At 34.9% G+C, this 24,048-nt stretch overlaps 2 protein-coding genes across 4 annotated transcripts; one reads left to right on the top strand and one right to left on the bottom strand.

Moving 5' to 3' along the window:
* Positions 1-1,804: 1,804 nt before the first annotated feature.
* LOC120357984 lies at positions 1,805-3,205 on the bottom strand. Its single transcript, XM_039450168.1, has 2 exons — positions 2,759-3,205; positions 1,805-2,554 (listed from the first exon to the last, which is right to left on the bottom strand). Exon 2 carries the CDS (start codon positions 2,530-2,532, stop codon positions 1,840-1,842), a length of 693 nt encoding a protein of 230 aa, XP_039306102.1. The 5' UTR covers positions 2,533-2,554; positions 2,759-3,205; the 3' UTR covers positions 1,805-1,839.
* LOC105196537 (facilitated trehalose transporter Tret1) lies at positions 2,154-23,813 on the top strand. 3 transcript variants are annotated; one of them, XM_011162528.3, is made up of 9 exons: positions 2,154-2,381; positions 8,036-8,217; positions 16,770-16,899; positions 17,642-17,777; positions 19,102-19,558; positions 19,781-20,033; positions 20,222-20,428; positions 20,515-20,707; positions 20,945-23,813. In XM_011162528.3, the coding sequence occupies exons 2-9, from the start codon at positions 8,198-8,200 to the stop codon at positions 21,184-21,186; spliced, it is 1,638 nt and encodes a 545-aa protein (XP_011160830.1). In that variant the 5' UTR covers positions 2,154-2,381; positions 8,036-8,197; the 3' UTR covers positions 21,187-23,813. The 3 variants fall into 3 exon arrangements, with proteins under 3 accessions (XP_011160830.1, XP_025994238.1, XP_039306094.1); XM_026138453.2 differs by having other exon boundaries at positions 2,286-2,420; positions 20,945-21,302; XM_039450160.1 differs by lacking the exons at positions 2,154-2,381; positions 8,036-8,217 and adding an exon at positions 12,182-12,806 and having other exon boundaries at positions 20,945-21,302.
* The last annotated feature ends 235 nt before the right edge of the window (positions 23,814-24,048 follow it).

The raw sequence follows: 24,048 nt of genomic DNA, 5'->3' as shown, positions 1-24,048 counted from the left end.
AGAGCCACAGAGAAAGCTCAAAACGTAACAGCGGTGCCAAATAATTATATCGCGCGACGTACGTGATAAAAATGCTTTTAAGAGTTCCGCGAAGGAAAAAAAGATTTGCCTGTGTTTGACCGACGTGAATAACGAGCTCTTCATGTTGTTGTTTCGCTCGTGAAACAGCTCTGATATAATCAACGATAATCGTAATTGAGGTAGAAAAAAAAACAGTCTTATTTCAAGCTGAGAACTTCGCGTAAACGTACGCGAAGGAAATTTGAATAAAAAACACAGAGAAGCGCGCGCGATAACGTATATTTTCGTTGCTTTCGTCGCGAATAGGAAATACGTCGCACAGAATTTGAAATTCTACACGTTTCGCTGCACAATGTCGCGTCGGCCGAGAGCCCGTTAAAGCGTCATGAAAAATTATCCTCCGCATTCATCCTGCGTACAATAGATCTCTCGGAGGAACTGCCGGCATGCCGGTGCTTGTTCGTTTCTCTGTCTCCCGAGAACAGCTGATTCACAGTCGGAGGAATTCCAGGCGCGCCGATACGCATGACGTTGTGCAAACATTTCCTCGCATCGATAATGTTAAAGATTATGGATAGCGAGAGGGGTTGAACGACAGGTAATACGTTGGGCAATGAGTCACCGATTTTGTACGAATCGATATACAAGATAACGGAACAATACGCAATTGATGGGGCTTCTCTTATCGGAACTGTACGCATCTCACATTACGAGGAAATGGATTCGTTACTTCGCACTCTTGCAAAGAGATAATCCTTAAAAGTTTAATTTTACACTATATTAATTTTAGAAGTTTTCTATTTTCTTCACCTTTGAACTAAGTTTTTATTTTATTTTATTATCATATATTTTTTAATTTATTATACTATTTTATTGTATTAATATAATAGAAAGATTCCGTGATTAAATTTCCGTAGAGAATTAACAAGAATTGCTTGCTTAAATGCCAACAGAAAAAATTTTTGAATTCTTTTCAAAATTTCAGACTAAGAGAAACTTTTACCTGCTTAGAACAACTGAGATTCAAGTCTTACACTCTTTTGTCTGTATTTTTGTAGAATTGTAAAATTTGTCGGCTTCTTCAAACTTCATTGGCAAAGCCCACTATGGTCACAAAACCGTATAGCACAAATATGAATAGTCATTTTTCTTTGGGCTTTCTTTCCAGGGGCTTTCTTTCAAGGCTAATGAAGCTAGAGAAACTTATTGCACGGCCGTTGGAAGAAAAACCGAAGCACGACTAAAAATACAAGTCACGTTATTAACTTCTCGCGCAGAGATTCTAATTAATTTGTAAGTGTAATACATTTTAAGAAATGTTTATTCCTCAAAATTTTAAAACTGTGAATGAATATTTTTATAATATTCCGCAGATATTAAAGTAATAGACAAAAATATTATATGAAGCGGACATGTAATATTAACAGAATATTTCCATAATATTAAAAAATATTAAATATTTTTGGAATATTGACAGTAATATTATTTTAATTTTGAATAATCGTATACTTAATATTCTAAGAATATTTGTATTCTAAGACTATTATTTATACACAGAAAAAAAGGTTTTGCTAAAGTATCTAAAAATTTAGTTTGATACAGATCTGAAAATAATTTTGTTAGGTCATCAAAATAATTGTTGCTACACTCTTAAACTGATTGCTAGAATATCAAAACTTTTTGCAGCCTTGCTTATCATGCTTGAACATTCATCATAATTATTTTGATGGTTCAATAAAATTATTTTCAGATCTGTATCCAACTAAATATTTAGATACTTCGGCAAAGTCGTTCCGTACAGAATATTGAACAACTTTGTTATGAACAGGTAGCACTCTTCCAAAAGCACACGAGTCTCACGTTGCAAGCAGTTGCAAGGCTACTACGCGGAGAAAGCGAGACAAATTGTACAGCCGGTGGGTAGAGGCCGTACGTCGGTTCTCGATGATTGGTGGCGGCGATGACGACGGCGCGGAGAGCCTCAGTAGCAACCCTTAGGCAAACCCACCACCACGTGGATAGGACACGGCTAACGGATGCGTAACGCGGGTATGGAACACACAGAAATGAAGGGGAAGGAGCACACGTAGGGGGAATGAGGCGACGAGGTTTTCGAGGCTCAGTAGTCATCCAGCCGCCGAGCAGGGAGACCCGGTCGTACGCTCGCCGGTCGATCCGAATCGCGCGTTGCCGCTGTGCTCTTGCTCTTTCCGTCATCGACACGAGAGAGAAAGCTCCTGCTGGCGCCGGACGAGTCTCTCCGAGTCTCTCCGTTTTCCCCGAAGCCAGCTTTTTCCCCGTTCCCTGCCCCTCGCAAACGGCGCTTGAGAAAGGATCGATTTCCGAAGCCGCCTGGGGAGGTGAGTGCTCGTGGCCAGAGAGATATCTGAATTCACACGGTAACTCAACCCGAATCTCGCGACTCTTTCGAATTTTAGAAAATCTAAATACGTTCGGATTCCTTTCTTCATTTAGTCTTGAGAATTTTCCCTTTATCTTTAATTTGTACATTTTGTAAGGTATTTATCGTTGTCTGTAAAGGAGGAAAAGTTGTGTTTTTATCACGAACGATATATATATTTTTTAAATTGTCAAATTATTATATCAAGATCGCGCGTTCGGTATGCACCTTCGCGCATTGCTCGCATTTAAATGGGAATAACTGTGTACACACTCGGATAGAAGAAAAAAAGGAACGGTAATAGCAATGTGCATCCAAATAGGACAGGTATGTTACCTGTTGGTTTATTTACTGTCGGTCCTTTGCGTCGTGACGCCACGTCGCGTCGGGGCGTTGATCCGCAGCGGATCGATCGATTCTCGTGGGTTCTTGTAAACATTCGTACCATGAGCCGAGTGGTCCGCCAGAATGCCTGGCGTCCAACCGATTCTGAAATTCGTTGGAGAAATTTTGGTCGCGCGTACAGTGCTCGTGCTCCGCGAACAGCGAGATAACAGTGTGAGATCAAGTTTTTTAGGGAGAGACTTTTTTAGAATGTAATTTAAAATTTTTGGTAATACTTTGAAATGTGTGTGTGTGTGAAACAAACGTATTAGAATTCCATAGATTAATGTACAAAAATTTTAGAATTTTATATTATTTCATCACATAACTTAGTTATTTTTAAATGATTTAATTTTTAACTTCAATTTACTTTTGAATACATAAACTTCAATTTAATAACTTTTTCTTAAATGAAAAAATTTATTTATGTAACAGAAAAACATTATAAGATATTACAAAAAATTACAGAAGAAATACGTTTTTACATAAGAAAGAATATTTTTTTGTTATTTCATATAAACTTAATTTACAAATAAAATATTAATTTGTTTAATGATTTATATTGTTATTGTTTTGAGTAATCTAACTTTAAAAACTTATAAATTTTTAATTTAATATGAATAGTGCCTTTCAAAATTAACTTTTAATTTAACTTAATTTACTTTCAATGTAATTTTTAATCGAGTTAGCTTTTGTTTATGTAACTTTTAACTAAATTAATTAAATTATAAGCCATTAATTTTAACTTGATTAAAAAAATATATTAAGTTATCCAATCTTGGTTCTTATGTAAAATTGTGTATTTATTCAATGAGAGAAAATAGATTATGAATTAATTAAAATTTTTTTTACATATACTAATAAAACTCTAATAAATATTCATGCAAAAGTTTTTTTGAATCTACTTAATTATTTAAAAGTTGTTTACTTAAAACTGCAGCAGAATGTAGTCATTTATGCTTATATTTAAGCCACACATTTTTGGCTTTCTTTTTTGTAACTAACTTCAGAGCTGCAAAATTTGAACTTTTTCGACCAAAATTTTTTATCGTTGATTAGGAAATAAAAATGAACTTCTAAAAAACCTTCAGATTTTAAGTTTCGATAACTTTTAGCTGATAGAGCCAAAACACATTCTTGAGATCAGCACGATTTAAAAATTAATATTTTTATATCTGACATTCGAATCGTAATTTGCAAGTAAAAATATCTAACAATAAATCGTCGATACGTTGCAAGAAAAAACATTCCTTTAAATTTTTATTAAAAGCGAATCAAATAATTCGTTTTTAAATTTATTACGGCGATTCTCAAGAGAATCAGGGAACTTTATTAAAAAAGAATCAATTAAAATCTAATTCTACAGCGAAGATTCTTATTCTTCCTTGTTCAATTTCTTACTAAATTATGTTAAAAATGGATCATTGTTTAAATAGATTTCTATACCAGAGACTTTCATTTTGTTCACAAATTTGATTTAGTACGATTCTCTGATTTAATAGGAAAATATAAAATATCAAGAAAAAAAAGGAGCACAATGTACGAGCTCGATGAATGTATAATGTTTCGCATATAATTCTTATTATCGGAAATAGTTCGAAAATGCATGAGATAAAACTTTATCAGTTTATCAGATTAGGATAGAAAATTTGATTGCGTAATTCACACAATATCAACGTGACATAATCGATAGCAACTATAATTCCATAATGATTAAAATCATTTAAATTAAGTGTTGAGACTCGTTGCTTCAGTCGATTCGATTTTTGATGACGATAAAAAGTTCCATCACGTGCCATCCGCACGCTCTTCTTTAGTATAATCCCGTCGCATTTAATGACCGTCCTACACCAACATAATTATAATTACAAATGATTGTAAGGCGCAGCTGAATATCTGTTTCTATCAATGCTAATTAGTTTTAATAATTTTATCTTTCTATTTTTGTATAATTTTAATTTTTAATTTAAAAAATTGGAGATTAAAGTTAATTGAACAAACATTTGCGCCTTATGATACTTCACAATCGCTCCCAAATCAGGAATTTGGATTGGTCTCCCTGATATGTATTATCGCGTTAAGCCAAGCCTTAAATCAGCCGCAATGTTCACACTTCGTTTGTTTCCATTGACAGTTGTGCAATTGCTGTCTCGTGCAATCGCAACAAGCGACTTTTACGACCTTTATCCCGCGAAGTGACGATCAACCTGTCGGTGCTGTTACGAGAATCTTGTAGGCTGATAGGATCGATTGCACCATATCGCACCAATATTGCATCGGGTGCAACGCAATACGTAAAGCCGATGGAAAGGCAAATGATTTGTTTTTTTCACTGTACTTTACTGTTAACGAAACTAAAAAAAAGAAATCAGTAGATAAACGTGTTACTATTTGTCTCCCTTCTGACTTCATACGAAGCCGGAACTAGCTTGACCTCATACAAGATTAACGATTCTTCCTTTGTCCATCATGTGTATTGATTAATCTAGAAGGATTGCTTAACTCAGACTGTGAAGTCTTAATATAATCAGCATAATTTTAATCCGTCGGCGTCCACACTCAAAAAAGAAATGTTTAATTTTAAGATATAAAATGTTTTTGTCCACGTTTTTTTTTAAATAATTTTAAAACGTTTAAAGCATCTTTAATAGCTTTAAATGTTTTAATGTTTTGAATCTAGACATCGCTTAAAACCAAATTTTTTTAAGTATTTAAAAAACGGAAAGAGAAATAAAACATTTTAATATTTTAAAATTAATCACTTCTCTTTCGAGTGGTATTTATGTCCTGTCGATTGAATAAAAAATTTAAAATGATTACAAAAATCTACGTTTATTACTGTTTAATTTTATTTTGCTTTATGTCTTTTATGAATAATTTTCAATAATTTAAAATAAAATTATAAAAGAGATAAAGATGCAAATTAAAATAAAATTGAACAGTGATAACCATATATTTTTTGTACGCAAATTTACAGATTTTAAAGAAATCAGGTTGAATATTTTATAATAATAATAATTTACAACAAAGAGTATGACGATTTTCTTTTTCTAAAAGCCTGAATTCTTCGTGCTCGTCGTGAGACACAATTTAGAAGCTCATCGCTTTCACGGCGTTAAGTGTGTTCACGTGCATCATCGAAAGATCCTCGAAATGCTGAGGAAAGTTGCATATTACCGCTCGTAGACTCTTATCTCGGGAATTTGCAAGGTTTTCTCGAGTTTTTAACATTCGCCAATAATAATCCGCCGTTTGCAACATGATTGATCGCTCTCCGTGACGTTATTATAGTATTTGCTGCAAGTGTTCCTTGCGACGCGCATAAATTATCCGCGAGTGCTGACCAATTCTCTTCTTTTGCACAGGAGAGGAAAAAAAAGTAACGGCGTAAAAAAACTGCTAGTGAATTGTGCTTCTCTCGTGTGAGATCTCGTATCGTGGAATCAGGGTTGTGCAATAACAAATTAAAAAAGTTAAAAGTTAAACAATATAGTTGAAATGTGAATAACTTAGTTGCTTTTAAAAACATCAACTTATTAACTTTTTTCCGAAAGTAAAAGAAAAAAAATTGTGAAAGAAAAATCCATGTTTCTTCATTAAAAAAAAAAAAACAATCTTTGTTATTTTATATAAACTAATTTAATATAATTTAATAAAATAATTTTAATTAAATAAATTACAAATAAAATATTTAATTGATTTGAAGTGATTCACACTGTAATTGTTTTGTTATTTAGAGTGAAATAGCTTTAAAAAAATTACGAGATTCTAATTTAGTACAAGTATAAAGCTTTTCAAAACTAATTTTAATTTAATTTAATTGTGTGGCAATTTTTACCTGAGTTAACTTTTTGTTCATATAATTTTTAACGTAAATTAATTTTCTAAGCCATTAACTTTATCTTAATTTAGTTTAAAAAAAATTATTAGCTTTCTCAATTCTACGCAGAATAAAAGTGATATTCATTATAATACAATCGTATCAACCTGATAACATCATCGACATTATTAATGAGATTTTAAGTTCGAAAGAATATAATGCCCGTAATAAAATTTTATTTCTGATAAACGCTGCTGTGATAATCCTTCTGATAATCCTGTCGATCAAAAAGTTATTTCTGCTTCATGACTTTGCTCTATTTTACTCTTGGACCAGTTTTATTCTTTGTTACATTCCGGATGCGATAGTCGATGGCTTCTCGGTTTATTGGTGCTCGCAGGTCGTTGGTGGAAACCATGCGGGATAAAAGTCGGATAAGTCGCGCGCGCGTGCGAGTAATTTAGATGAAATCGCCGGTTGTACGATGGGCGCCGGGCTCGATTCTTCTTGGGATCCATGGCGATCGTTAGTCACCGGAGAAACACTGATGGTAGCCCGCGTTAGAGCGTAGAAGTCAACTGAAACGAGGCAGTAATCCACTCACGCGAACGCTCGTTTACTCGTAACGAGTTGTAACCCGTTCCCCGCAAAATAAGTATGTAAAAGGACTCGTAATGATCTTAAGAAAATGAAAGATGACTAATGGTAATTTATTCGTACTTACTTCTTCTTATTATCTTATTTTATCTCAATCTACTATTAATTTAATAATTAAAGAAAAGAAGTTAGAACAGAAAAAAAATTAGTATCAAATCAACATTGTTTCATATATATAAGCAAGAATATAATGTAAACAAACATAATTTGTTCACATGAAGAAATTTTGTTCCTTGAAAGATCTTGATAGAAAGGTGAAAAATATAATTTGAATGTAATTGAGACAAAAAAAGATAAAAATGAAGTATAATAAAAATGAGAGTGAGATAAAAAGAAAGAAAGAAAGAAAGAGAATTGGTAGAAAATGCGTATCTTACCGTTTAATCGCAACGCACAACGGTGCAAGGAGAAAAATCGGTTTTGCATCCGACATAGAAAGTCGCTGATCCGCGCGCGACGCAATAATCAGAAAAGTTGCTGCATCGCTGTGACCGAGATATTGGATCGTTTTTGTTCAAAATGTATAAGATAACTGTGAGGCAACCGTTACTCCGCGGGGGCCGATTAGTTACTCAAGAATCGAATCTATATATTTTGTAACTAATCGGAGAATTCTATAGGAAGACTAAATAATTACACAACGCTGCAAATATTTATATTTATACGACAATTAGAGAGAAATGTGTAATGTTACCCGTACGTTATATTTTTAATAATTGGAGCGGTGCTGTTATATTGATTTCTCATTTCAGACTATAAAATGTTGGCCAACGTCGGGCAGAGTTGACGAGAACCTATTCGTAGGGCACCGCCTACTTGACTAGCGCTAACCAGCAGGAAGAAGAAGAAGTATACATACGGACCCGCGTGTTGACCGATAGCAGTCTAGTTCTCTCTGAGAACAAAGAAGCACGATGGATCCTTATTCATTAAGGTGAATGCACGTTATCGATGAGTTTTTCCAGCAAATGCAAATAAATTCAAATGAATTGAAATGATGAGCATTTATCATGTTGAATTTGGATGTATCTACATTACATTATTTTTGGATTCAAATGGATTCAAAAAATTTGAAGCGCAAATTTGAAATGAATTTATTTCTATTTATCTCAATTTATTTTCATTTGCTAAGTTATTTCCTTCAACATCACCGTTGTAAAACGCAACAGTAGATAATTACGCTTCGATATCTTGTTGATATTTTTTCCGCGATTTATTGATTCTATAATTAATGCGAGAGTTTGAAAATGATGAAGGCAAGCGAAATAAACGGCAAATAGAATTGATGACACCGACCGAGATTATTTAGACGATGATCTTGCGCGAGTAGTTCTTTCGATTTCGATGAAAAAAACAAGAGAGAGGTTCTTTTATCACGAATAGATGGGCAATGGCGATTTGCTAAGTAAGCACCATGATGTACTCGTGAGTAAGCACAAGATCCATCGAGAACGAGCCATCAAAGAACCTTAAATGAATCCCGTTGGAGAGTTTTTCTTTGCTCTTTGTCGAGACGTATCTTACTTTTTGTCCCTTTTCCCTCGGTCGTGTACATAATACGTGGCAAAGCTTTAAAATACACAGTTGGGTCTATAGCGTGATGCTTTTTCACCACCTTTCTCATTTTTGTATAAAAGTACATTCTAAACTATCTAGCCTTTGTATTAGTTCTTGTATCTTTTAGACTTTAGATGTTTAGACTGGGGATTCTCAAGGTATGGATCGCAACCCCTTCTTGGGTCGTCAATTAATTTTTGTTGGGCCGTGACAAATGTTTTAGCTGTGGTAGGAATCTAAATCAAATTTCGAAGTAAACTCTGAAAAAATTATTAAATTTCTTGTACGTGGAAATGATTCGCTTTAATGCGACATCAAAATTATTATCAATAGAAAAATAGAAAATAGGCGCATTCTTAAAATCCTTATATCTCATATTTTGAGAAATCATATAAAATTTAGAAGATTATATTCAAATAAAAAATAAAAAATAGAGAAATTAAAATTCTGAAAATAGGGGAATTAAAAATAAAATAAATAAATAAATTACGCTCTTTTTCTCTTTTAAATGCCTTTTAAAAGTTATTTTCTTCTCTTTTCTATTTTTGGAAAAAGGAAATAACGCATCATCTAAGTTTTATAGCCTGCTTTTATTGTCTCAACATTTCCTGTCTATAGAAAAGCTTGTTCTTAAATATCTTTGTCTATAGGAAAATTTGTTCTTAAAAATCTTAATTTACACCGAGAAAAATGTCCGAGGAATAACAATAGAATGTGCGAATGCCGAAGCCGCAAAACAATTTTCGTCTAACAATTACATAATTGTCAGGATATAATTTTAGGCCGGGACGAGTACATGGTGGACGTCTTTAGAACGAGCAACTTTATGCCCGCGGCTACTTTAACAGGAAAAGGAACACTTATTCTTAAGCGAGAAACCAGTTTTGCCGACGTAAAACTGAAGTTCGTGTTTTGGCAACGATATGACTCAAATTGTAGTTTGATTTGCCAACGTAATTGCATAAACAGTGGCGTATTATAATATAATATAAAATGTAAATTAATGCAAGTAATACAAAGTTATAGAAAAATTTTAGAACAATTCGTTATTGGAAATGCAATTATCGTATATGGAAGAAGCAAGATATCTTAATTTTTGCTAATTTAAAACTTTAAAGATATCACTAATACATGTAAAAGTAAATTGCTAAATCATCGTAGGTAACATACGCAGCACTTTAAATCATCGAGTCTTACTTGAAGTTTTGAAATTAGGAATGAATTAATAATCCTGATAATAGCATGATTGGACGTAATTTTTAATCTTACAGTGCTGCTTATATTTTTTTGATTTAATACTCTGGGTGAAAATTCTCCCACATAAATAAGATTCTTTTTTTTACATTTTTTTCTGTTCTATAGATTGCAAGATGTTAGAATAATTGGATTAACACTATTTTGAATATAAAAAATCTTATTATATGTTATTTTAAACTCTCAAAGTTTTAATAAGAAAAATTTGAATTAGTATTTGAAAATGCATCCACAGTAGCAATAGCTGCTGTTAACAATTGCGAATTATTAAATAGAAATAGGTATAATTTTAATAATAAAAATTTAAGAGTTCGATCAAGAGTTCGTGTTAGCATTTCGTTTATCAGTTATCGACAATAGATTTTTGAGAACGCAGTCAAAAGAAGAATTCATGAACGCGAACATTCGATTGCGCGATCACTCACCAATTAATCTTTGATCCTGAGTGACGTTAGGCGTGTGACGTTAGCTTCTCGTGACAAATTGTCTCTCGAATGTCTTAAAGAGCATAATTGCATTTTTACTGAACAACCTTGGTAAAAATTGTTTTTAGAATTTTTATGTAAGTTTTATAACATTGAAAAAAAATTATGCAGAAATTCTGAAAAAAATGTTCACTGGAGATCTTTGATAGAGAACTGATCACGATAAAAACAGACGGTCGCTTTTGAATCGATTTATATTAACATTTACATGCTCGTCACGGAATAAAAAAAGGAGATTGCTAGGAATAATTTCAAAATTTTCTCGTTAGCTTGTTTGGCACGAAGAACGTATCACGTGTTTGCGACGCGAAATCGATGATGTAACCCATGCGTGATGGTTGCACAGAAAATGATCACGATCCCGAAACGTGAAATCTCAAACGAAACGAAGTTACGCTGTAAAATATTCTCGCGCGCCGAGTGCTTCACCGGGGAACTAAAAAAACAAACTTGATCATCTCGTAAATTCACTAATTGAGCTATTGTGAACTGTTTAACAGAACAGCAGATAGTGAGCGTATTATCGCGATAAATGTAATGCACTGTGACAAAACTATGCGGTACTTCGTGTCTTATCACGAGATTACACTTGACATAATTCGATCGCTAATGCAGGAACGATTTAATCGTGTTGCCACCGATATTGGATTCATTTACGGTTATCGCATCACATATGGCGTTATCAGTAATAGTGTTTAACGTTACCTCTACGATATTCGTAGAGTTATGCATGTACGTGTTCCGCGTAGAGATACAAATCAGGGTTTTTATTCGCCGAATCGAATCGAATCGTATTTCATTTTCTTTGTTCGAATTTGAATCGAATCGTTAATACATAATTCTTAATTAACGATTTATTAGGTTGAATATTGGTGTATACGTGGAAAAAAATTTATTTTTGATGCAGTAGCCAAAATTTAGCTAGATCAGAAAATAATTTTATGTTGGACTATAAAAATAATTACGTAAGACGTTCAAGCGTAATGATACTGCTGGAAAATGTTTTGGCATGCAGTCTCTGCAAAATAAATAAAATTTGAAAATGCGTTTAATATTAACTCTTTAAACAAGCTACATACATACGAATATTGCGAGCAAAATTATATTTTTATTTAATAACATATTTTTATAGTTTATTTTTTTCTATTTATCTATCAAAAGTTAAATTATTTTTTACAACATTAAGCAAAATCTCAATTTTTCGTGTAAGTACTTTAAATATTCAAGATGATTTATACAAAGTTTTATTATGATTGTCTGTTTAGTTATTTTGTAAATAAATAAATAAATAAATAAATAAATTTTGTTTATTTTATAGAACTAATTTCTGCATGGCAATGAAACTTTACATAAATCATCTTGAATATTTAAAGTATTTAAATAAAAAAATTCAGATTATTTCATTATTTTACTAGAGCACTTCTTATTAAAATAATTTTTTATCCAAATAAAAAAAAATTAGGAGGATCCCAGATGCGCACAGACCCGGTCGGACACCACCCAATCACGTAATCTAATCTAACCCAACCAACGGAAATACTCTAGGCATCGGCCGCTATAATTGCTGGCGTCCGATCGGGTCTTTGCGCATCTGGGACACCCAAAAAATTAATCAGATTCGAAATTTTTAAACAGTTCGAAGATTCAAACCAGAGATTTAAAATCCGAATCTCATCGAATTTCATCCAAATCGATTTGATTCGATTCGTATTCGTTACACATTCCTTATCATTCCTCGTGCTGCAAATTATCTATTTTCGTCTCTGTCCCATTTCTCGTACTGGAAACACCTTTGACACTTTTCGCGTTTTAACATCAAACGAAAATGCACCGATCGGAAAGAAACCAGCATCGAAGTCGCACCGACGATTTGTAGTACACTCGCCGTGTGTTACGCTAGCATTGTCACTGGCTTTGTTGAATCAGGGCCAAGGCCATTGCCGAGACCGATTACGCCAGTTCGGCTAACGCGCTACTCCACTTTTAGCAACGCAGCCCTAGGATGATCCCGCGAAAGAGTTGGATGATTCTTCGACCAGCAGTAGCCGCGATTCGCGACGTGGAACCCCGCGTGGAACGATAAGCACCCGCCGTCCGGTGTGTCAAAGGTCATACACGTTGAAACAAGGCGAGAAGCACCGGGTGCTGATGTGCCTGGCGAATAGAATGAGGAAGAAGTGCCGTGATAAGTTTCGCGAGTCGGATATACCTCCCAACAGTACGCAAAGTACGTAATCAGCTGCGGTAATTACGCCCCGCCGACGACGACGATGTAGCGAGGTGAAGCGACGACTCCTTCCCGTCGTCTCTCACTCATGCGAAATGTTAATCGACTCTTACCGCAAGCGCACGCTCGTTTAACAATGCAACCGTTGCGGAAGTGGAATAAAAAATTTAGACGCTCGACCGTATAGATCGGCGTAAAAGAATATAAAGCGTACGTCCCACCTCGTGTCGGCGACGTGTGCGCGAGTCCGCGTGTCTTCATTAATAGAATCGATTCTTCGACAGCCCGGCAATTTACTTACGTCCGCCACGTGCCTCGTGAATTTCGCGGAGGAACAGCGATATTGTCGCGATATTATCTAATGTCTTGCCTTGGAATAGCAAATTGTGCCGCACAATGAATACGGAATGGAATGTAAATAACAAGTTCGGGCTGGCCTTCTCCTTATTTTAGCTGGTGCAAGGTGTCGGGGAAAAAAAGAAAAAAATACGGGAGGAACCGGCACGAGACAACGAGTTGCACTCGGTCTTGGGGCGTACAGAGTCGGCAAGGAACTCGTGGGGTTCGGCGAGTTCTAAAACTTACGACCGACTCGCTTCGCGAACGTAACTCGGTTTGAGATCTGTCTCGCTCGATTCGATAAGCGCGCCAACATCGCGATGCATACGAAAACCTCAGATTCAGCTCGTGAATTAAACATCGAACGTTTCGAGCGAATGATCAAACGTATCGGATTTTCGGGTTGGTCCCGCTCGACGCGCCGCATCGCGCGTTTTTCGTATGACGTTCGGAGAAGTGACGAGCGCGCGACCTTATCGAAAAATAGATCCGTCACGAGGAAGGAAACGACTGATTTAGAATTATGTCACGAAAGCGTCACGCTAAAAGAAAGAAAGAAAAAAAAACGAATTAATAATGCGCTACGAAAATCATTGTGTTCTCTGTAGATGTAATCGCAGATGTGATCGAGATGACGACCGACCAGCCAGTCATTGTCCGTACTTATCCGGATTCCTTAATGATAAATTCGCGATAACAATTTTATCTCCATCGGATAATCGGGATGATATCTCGAAGATGCAATACGAATACAATGACATATCAGTTTTTTTTTGTTTTGTTATTGTTCGGATTGGCTATAAACATTTTGCTGCGGCGTGTTTTGCATAATTTGTCGCCTGCGCCTATACTTAATGGTGCGAGCAATGTGGCTCGAAGGATAATTGTTTGAGGTCTTATAATTACGATCATAATGAATTCGATACAAATTGATAGAAAAACTGTAGATCTTTTTGCTAATCCGCTGCAGCGTCGCAACGCATAACGACCGATTAAATTGTCTAATGCAATGTAATTAGTTGAATTGCTGCATCTGAAAGAGATAGTGATATGCTACAGATAGATCTATTAAACTGTAATCTGTTTGCTTTCCAGCTTATCAGAGTTATGGTGAGAAACCAGATACAACTGTCGTGTTCAACAGTGCACCAATTAACGCGCGTTAATTCGTCAAGTACATAATTTCATCTAATCGAGATCGTCGCTCTATTTTTAACTGACAATGAGAACGATCGTCCGTTCAATGAGAACGTTTCCAAACGCTTCGTTACGCCGTGTAAGTTAATTGTTAGCTAAGTGCCTGCATGAAGAAAAATTATTACACTTGGAAAGACTCAGACATGCAATATTCATTGGGAATATCTGCATGAATTAAAAAAAAACGTAATCATTAAAATTATGAATGGCGAATAGCGTTCTGTGCATTTATAAAACACAACAAGTGATTTTTCAACGAGCCTCTCCGTCGATTAAAAAATTTATTAGAGATGTTCAGCGACTAAAAATAATTAATCGATTATGTAGATTTCGGCATTTTTTTTTTAAATTGAAACGATTCAATTCAAGTGACATTGATTGATCATGATCAATTAGTCCATCGCGATAAATGAGCCACGGTGCAACACGTTCGACAACCGATCCGCGTGATATCATTGTTATGCGTGACAATCGTCTGAGAACTATCGTTTTGATACTGCCTACGTTTAGCAGACACAACTAGCGTTTTGTATTTCCTTGCATAGTAAATCAATTGATTAATTCTTTAAACTGACACACAAACATATTTAACTTAATAAGTAAAAAAATTTGAATGTTTGTATTGTAAACAAAGCTACATATTGATAATAAGAATTACTCATTCAATATATAAGCTCCTTTATCCGTATTATTTTACATCAATTTTTCTTTTGACAACTTTTTTAAATGCCAAGATTATTAATTTTATTGCCCTCATTATAGAATTTATTTTTATTTATTTTATTGTATTTTTACTGGTTATATGATAAGATATGATAAGATATGATAAGAATGGTATGACAATTGTGGGGGCATGCATTCTGGAAACTTGAAACTATTATGAGGGCCACCCTCATCTTAAGCTGTTAGACCCATGTTCCATGGAGAAACCAGTTTTCGTAATTCGTATAATAGATGCCAGGCTCGATACTTGGGAAACGTCTATGAGAGAAAACAGAAGCCGATAAATATGTATTTATTATTTATTTAATGTAATCTGTGTTGCTTTCGAAAGTTACGTGCAGTGTTGCGCTTAGATAATTTAAAATTTATCTAGATACAGATAAGATAAATTACGTACAAATGTATCTTAGATACAATAAAGATGATTTAATTTGCAATTATCTAGATAAAAGATAAAAAAGATTCATAAGTTTATCAAGATAATTTTCAGATAATATCGTTATTGAGCAAAAAAACAATTTAGAATACGAGATATGTTTATATTTTTAATTTTAAAATAATATTTTTAGAAACAAAAATTCTTCAAATAATTATGCTAAGAACAAATATTTCTCGTTTTTAATTATTACGCAAATAAAAATAAAAATTAACAATAGAAAAAATACATAAATATAAATCACATTATATAATAATTGACAAATTTTTTTGGAAAAGTTTTCGAATTTATAGTTGTGGGGAAATTTTTATTTTGCACTACTGTTGATCTGAATTGCGTTTCGATACATATATTGCCACTAAAAATCTATAGTTAGTATTACGTATCTATAGATTTTCAGTACTGGTAATAAATTTCACAATTTTGAAAAAATCTGTTAGAATAAATGGTAACTTGGAGCTAAAGACAATACTTCATTTTCGTTATTAGCATTATCTCGGATCATTTAAAAAGATAATATTTCTTTTATCTAAGATAAAGATAAAAATAACGTACAGTATAATAATCTAAATAAAGATCAAATGAGGCTACTTCTTTATCTGGATAATTATCTAGATAATTTTATATGGACAACGACAAACATCGGTTACGTGACTTTTTCGTACGTCAAGCTGCGAGCGAAATAACACCATGTAAAAATAGCGCAACCGACTTCGTAGCAAGCCAGTTATTTTTACTAAAATTATTTCAAAGTGATGGAAAAAAAATTAGACGAATAAAAAACAGAATAGAGAATAAAATAGAAAAAAAAATTAATAAAAATAGCGTCCGCTGTTGCAAAAAAGAAATATTCAAGTGTCATTTGCTGTAACGTTACAGCGGATTTAACACGATTCAATTATACATTGGCCAAAATTTAATTTGAGAATTATGCGTCGTGATAACGAATTACGCTTTGATATACGAAACACGTGAGAAAGCATAAACACACGCGCGCGAGGAACAGCGAGGATAAATATTTAAAGACACATAGCTGAGGTTTAAATGAAAACACGGGCGAGACGATACTCGTCGCGCCGTCATTTAAATGGCACGCTGAGACGTCGAACGCACGTGGCTGATAAACGGCGCACCGTAAATTGCAACGGGCTCGAAATTGAGATGCGGAGTCACGGTAAATGGGGAATGAGGGAACTGATAAAACCCGGTTGTTTTTTGCGCGGTTTTATTTCGACGATCGTTTAACGACATCCGTCGGTGTGTTTCAGCGTGGAGCGGGAGGCATCGAAGAACATCGAGGAGAACGAGCGAGAGTGCTTTAAAGATGCGATCGTCTCGAGCCGCAGCCTCAACAAAGGTTTCGTCGAGCCGACGAAGCTTAGAAATGCCCTTCGAGAGGTATCAATTACCGTCGTAATCCCGTGAAAGATAACCGGTTTTTTTTTTTTACTTTAGAGCGATAGCATGCTCTTCCATTCAAACGGAAGGCTACTCTGTTTGAAGAATTCGAGAATTAGATAAGAAAAATAATACATCCGATATTTGAGAATTAAAATAAAAAAAAAGAATAGATAATTATTTGAATTTAATATATGTAAGAAATATTAAAATTATTTATGTATAAAAACATACAATCTAAAATTAAAATATTATATAATTTATCATCAATTATAATATTAATTTGAAAACATGTGTTTTTCTATTTAAAAAAATGTACATTTAAATTTATTTGTTAATATTATTTTCTTAGCATTAGTTTAAGATACTGTTAAAAACGGTAGAAATCCTACATAACTTCTCTATAATTGCTTAAATAAAAGGGTTGATCGAAACGATAACTTCATTATAAAATTGGACAAAATTGTAATAAAGTTTAAATCTGTTTCTACCATTTTTTTAGCAGGTTTTTTTTTAAACAGGGTATATCCTTTTGACTGTCGCGAATAACGTCAATAAATTATGTTTAGTAATAAAATTTTTCTATTAATAATTTTATTTTTGGAAATATATTTTTCTATATCTAAAAAAAATTGTAGTGAAAAATATTCAGATAAAAAAATTGGTTTGAGAGAAAAAGAAATTCGCGTTCTTGTTTATTCGTTTCGCGGAAGCTGTACACATCATTTTTGAACCTTCGCAGATCGCTGCCTGCATCATCGCAGCGACTTTCCACATAGCGGTGGGCTTCACCATGGCATATTCAGCGACTCTCATTCCTCATCTCGAGAAGGAAGACGCGGAGCTGCATGCCACGCAGGAGCAAACTTCCTGGATGGGTAGGATTACATGCGAATATGCGTGGCGTATAATACGCGTGACAATAAAGCCAAAGGCGATAACATCGAAACGCGCCGTAAATCGCGTTATTCCGTCAAGGAGATACACGCAATAACAATTACGAATTACGACAACTACTTGATCGGCCCCTTCCGCAAGTAATGCACATTCATAAAACGGTGATGATGGTGCGAGATAATAATCTACGCTGTTATGTAAACTAAATATGTTTACCGTGAAATATATGAGTATCGCCAGATTTCGCGCTGTCATTATTGATATCATATTGACAGTCAACTGTCTTCTCTATCGATAAAGTGTATCGTCACGAGAGTATAGACGTATTACGTAAAAGTTGCTGTAATTATCAGAGGAAAACCATACGTGCACGTCACCGTGCGTGCCTGTTGCATGAGAGACAGTTGTCGGATCGATCTTCGTGCTCTGATTAAATTCGCGTTACGTAAGATCAATCTATGCTCATCGGCATCGCAATCTTCTCGCGGTAACAGAAGATTGTTTTCTTACTATAGATAAATTTTCAGTCTAGAACGCCAACGATTGTAGTCCACATCTTCAATCGAGCTCTATGCCATCCACCGATCGTCCCAATGTAATTTTATTGAAAACGTGACAAATTGAAAATGATAACTTTATGATTAATCGGGGAAAAATATTTATTCTTTTTACGGCAAAAATACACCGGAACTAATAAAACAGAATAGAAAAGAGTTACTGAACGCGTACCACTCAAATTATTTCTCATTTCTCATTTGTTTACGATTTGCAAATAAATGTTGAAATTGTAGCTTCCTGTTTCAAGTATTTATTACAACAATGTTTAACCTATCACCAATAAAAAATCAATTTATTATAAGCCTTTTCGCAACCGTTTAAATCGTACCTGCGAATCTCTCAAATTGTATCATGTTTGAAAGTTTAATGAATCGAATTTATGAATGAAAATAATTAAAAATATAAGACGTCATTAACTAATAGGTGCATATTTTAATAATTTATTAGCTGTCTAAATTTATAAAAAATTAATATTTAATTATATCTGATTTTTTTAAGTATTTTTTTAAATAATCTGTTAATTTTGTATGTCTGTACTACTCATTTTTCACATAATATTTTTATCTCTACACGTTGCTTATATTAAGTAAAAATACAAAATATTGAAGAGATACAATTTAGGAGAATTATACGCATTCAGTAATTCTGTTTTCTACGAAGTATAAACGAGAAAATACGTGTGAATTAAGGACTGAGGACTCATAAAACGAGAGAAAACAAAATAAATAAGATCGATTCAACTTACAGCCAGTCTGGGCGTCGTGAGCGCGCCGATTGGCGCCTTGTTAGGAGGCTTCCTGATGGAGACGTTTGGTCGAGTGAAAACTCTACAGATCGGTGCGCTTCCCACTGTGATCGGTTGGATTCTCATCGCCATATCGACCAATATACCAATGCTGCTGGTCGGTCGTTTGTTAACCGGACTGGCGACCGCTCTCGCGACCTCGCCAGCAATCGTCTACATCACCGAGGTAGCCAGGCCGGAACTGCGCGGCTCCTTGATCTCCTTTGGACCGACGCTGGCGTCATTCGGCATGGTGCTATGTTATTTAAAGGGCGCTTACCTGCCGTGGCGGACGGTCGCCTGGATCACTCTCATCTACGGGATTGTGCCCGTCGGCCTGGTGCAGTTCTTGGTACCAGAATCGCCCGTTTGGCTCGTCTCAAAGGGCCGTCTCGATGACGCCAAGAAATCTCTGGCATGGTAAATTTAATTTGGTTATTAAATGACAAAATTCTGACAAATCTCAAATAAAACTGACAAATTATTAATCTCTCTTTTCTCACCTGAGAATACCCAATAAAAGCTGACATTTACTAATTGGTTTAAATGCTTTTCGAAATTAATTTTTAAAATTTTCTAAGACTTTGCAGTTTTCCTGATTTTCTGTTTTTAACATACGTATAATTGATAACTTTAATGTAGGCTTTACAAAAACCAGACATCGGAGGAGGGTAAGACGTCTGTTGCCGAGGTGCAATTTATCAATATTATGAAGGAGAACGAAATAAAATTGAGCGAGCAACGGCGGAGCAAATACGGCAACACGTCGCATAAATGGCGGGGATTTCTCAAACCGACCGGGTGGAAACCCATGGCGATACTCTTCCTGTTTTTCTCGTTTCAGCAGTTCTCCGGAATTTACATCACACTGTTCTATGCAGTGACTTGGTTCCAAGTAATTAAAATATATCTGTATATATCTAGCAAACGTACATACTTTGATCTCATACTTTGCAAATTATATCCAGTTCAAAATGATTGATTTATGATTGTAGTAGTTTAGTTTTATATAACGATCAATTTGTATAGACTGGTAATAAATGCAGTAATGCGATTAAATATTGAACTTCCTGCGATTTTCAGGAAGTAGGTGCGGGCGTGGATGAATACATAGCGTCGATTTTGGTGGGTCTGACGCGTTTCCTGTGCTCCATGGTTAACACTTGGCTATTGAGGCGATTTAGGAGACGACCATTGTGCATAATATCGGCCTTCGGGATGGCTCTGTGCATGATCGTCTCCGGTTACTTCACGCTGAACATCAAGAATGGCGATCGTAGCGGATACTGGGTACGTTCGAGGATTATTCCTTTTGTAATTTTATTAAATTCAATTTTTAGAGACGCGTACAAGAAAATGCAACGTAATGTTCGCAGGTACCGGTGGCTTGCCTGTTGTTTTACGTGTGCACGTCCATGGTCGGGATGTTGACCATCCCATGGACTATGACGGCGGAATTGTTCCCAACGGAAATCCGCGGAATTGCCCATTCCATCAGTTATTCCATAGCGAATCTGCTAATGTTCGCCGCTTTGCAGAGCTATAGAAGTTTACAAGCTTTCTTGGGAGGTATGAAATATTTATATCCCACATTATAACTGAATCTTTGTATCGTGATGTCCGTCTGTAACGATGTCTCTTACATTCTAATCACTTTCCTATATTTTTATATTTTACTTAACTTCTCATTTTGTATGCTCAAATTTTTATATTTTCTAATTTGAATGTTTTAATGATAAAAATGAAGAAAAACCTGTATTTTTAAAAATAGTTTGACAAACTTAATTTAATTTCTTCTGTTTCAAGGTTCATATGCGGTGCAGTATTTCTTTGCCGGCGTTTCCGTGGGGGCGGCTATCTTTGTGTGGCTACTGTTGCCAGAGACACACGGGAAGAAGCTGTCAGAGATCGAGGAGTACTTCCACAACAATTTTCTGGCTTTGGGAGCGGAAGCTAGGGACAAGCGAAGACGACAAGCCGCGAGGGCTCAGCAAAAGAAATCGCGGGCTACCGAGCCACTCAATCCAAAACCTATGCAAAACGTTTAAGCTTTTTCTCTTATTTTTCTCTTCGTTCTTTTAGCGTGACCTGCGAATTTTGTATGAACGCAGAGTTCGAATTACCTCGGAGAAAGTAATCGAAATATTAGAAGGTATCTAAATCATACAATTTTAGTCACAATTCTTATACGATAAATTTTCTAACTATATGCGCTAAATAACACGTATGAAATTTAGTTACGCAAAATGCCGTTTTGATACGATGATATAATTAAAATAAGTAAAATTTTTTTGTTCGACGTGAATCGCATCTGGCGGGACAATCGACGGGAATATTCGGAGGAGTGTACAGCTTTACAAACGGGACAATAAATGAAGTGCGAAGAAATTAAGTTCGAAACTAAATCTTAGTTTCGAACGTAATCTCGCGCCGCGTTGTTTTCATTTATTCTCACTTATTGTTAAATTTAGAGTTGATCTAACACTTACCAGTTACGCGCGCCATTATCGTAAATATATAATACGTATACGATAAAAGCAAAGGCGAACGAAAAATGTTTGTTCGATATTCCGCTTCTTGTCGGAGAGGTGATAAGACACGTCGAGATATATTATTCATGTAACGTTAACAATAATGAGAGAGAAAGAGAGAGAGAAAAGAAAAAAAGGAGATATTTCGCGCGGAGAATAACGCGAGACACTTGTGTTTTGCAAAAAATTAATATATGCTCCGCGCGAGAAAGTCCAAGCATAGTGCCTCTACAATTTTCCTTTTTTTTTTTACGAGAATTTCGCATGAGGATTATCGTTACAGTATTATGTTGATCTGATGTCGCGTAATTATTATCACAAACTCGATCGCGAGAAGGATTCTCCGCTTTGTCCGATTCTGTTTCTCGATTTCGCCGCAATTTTATTTCGATAGCGTAACGGCGAGATCCCGAGAAGGGACGAAACAATTTACAAACATCTACATACATGATTTTAAAATGTGAAAATTTAACAAATTGAATGGTCACGTAACGAATGCTCGAATGTCATAATAGAATAGGATAAATTAATTGCACAGTAATTGTAGCGTTAAAGCTTTATCTCGTGAAAGTACAGAAGTAGGTTTGTGATAACTTTTTCTTCTCAGTGAACAACTTCGCGAACTTGTTGCGATCGAGATTTATTAAGCGGATAATCCATTCGCGTGTGACCCCGTTTACTTACGACCGATACTTAGATCGTTCAAGGAATATTTAGTTTAGCGTCATTAAGAACCATTTAGACGGAGCGAAATAGTGTTCGATAAAATATCACGGTGGTCGCAAAAGTCATTACAGAATTTAAAACGTTCATATTTCATTCATCGCAATATCGTGCAGACTCTTCAACGACATCAGTACAAATGCATTTGTCACTCACGTGTCAACGATCAGAGGTGTAATTAAAAAAACAACTAAATTGTAATAAAATAGTAATTCAATAAATTGGTACGTGAATCACAGATGGCTTTACACGATTTTGCAAGATCGTTCCGTCTAAATAGATTTTGTATTCCGTCTAAATAGATGTAAACCCGGCACTCAGTCGACAGATCGGAAAAATCGGCGAGCCGAGCTTAATATTTTTTGAAATACAGTACGCCATATACAAATGTGATAAGTTACAATAAGAGACAAACCTTCCACGATTTTCGACTCATGCCACTTTTAATACATGGAAAGAATAGTTTTTCGAAGTATCCTAAAAATTTAGCTAGAAAATTTTGTTGGACTATCAAAATCATTATGTAAAACTCAAGTATGAAAAGCAATGTTGCAAAGAATTTTTACATTCTTACAACTAGCTTGAACATCCTACATAATTATTGTATGGTCTAACAAGAATTATTTTCAGATCTGTAGGCAGTTAAACTTTTAGATACTTTAGCAAAATCGTTCCTTCTGTGTCATCTCATTTCTGACCAATGACTGGGTTTCATCGTGGGCGCTATTCATAGTCCGATCTTATTTAGGATCACACAAGTACGAATGAAACATTTCAAAACGGCCATTGCATAAGCTGGGTGTAGACTTGATAAAAATTCGATTTGAAGTTTTGATTTTATATTCAAGACCCTACAATTAGATCATAATATTAGATTTATTCATTCGATCTTTTCTGTAAGACTATGAACAACGCCCTTTAATTAAACGAGCGTTTCGATAGGAAAAGATGAACAGTTGATGAAGAAGGAAAGCTTGATGCAGCCAACCATATTGAGCCTACTTTTATTACATGTGATAGTTTTTCATTTCTTTTTTTCTTGTTTCCTGCAAAATGGACGAGCTACTATCTAATTTATCTGTAGCGAAGAATTTCTCTTTCCGGTATTTGTTCGCGACAAGAGCGACTTTGAAGTTCTTGCGTTTCTGTGAATAGTTATTCCCTTTCATAGCGAACAAATTCTTATTCAAAGATCGTGTTGTACGAGTTTCCGAAGAGCTGGCGAGATATTGTTGTGCAAAACACTATGAAAACGCGAACAAGATACCCCCACCCCGTTTCCTCCATGTTTTGCCGCTCTTCTTCATGTAAACACGATAATATTTAGGTCGATGTATATCGTTACAGCTTCTACTACATACAATATACATGATGCCATTGTTTATATTGAACAGTTTAATAAAGCGTTTGTAATACACACACACACAAAGCGCTCATTCCTTTTCTAATTTGATTGCGACCCGATAAAAGAGATCCGGAGATTAGCTTAGAAATTATTATTGATATTACGCAATAACGACGAATGCAAGAAAATCAATAGTTTTATAAACATCATACTTATGCTAATTCTTCGCGATAAGCTTCGTGATGAAAAATGCGGGATTGATTGAAAAAGACCGGGTTGGGACCAAACGTTTATTTCCTCAGGAGACTTTC

This window comes from Solenopsis invicta, chromosome 6, assembly GCF_016802725.1.
Source record: "Solenopsis invicta isolate M01_SB chromosome 6, UNIL_Sinv_3.0, whole genome shotgun sequence".
In the NCBI taxonomy this organism is placed as follows: Eukaryota; Metazoa; Arthropoda; class Insecta; order Hymenoptera; family Formicidae; genus Solenopsis; species Solenopsis invicta.
This window is presented reverse-complemented; position numbering and strand designations above follow the sequence as displayed.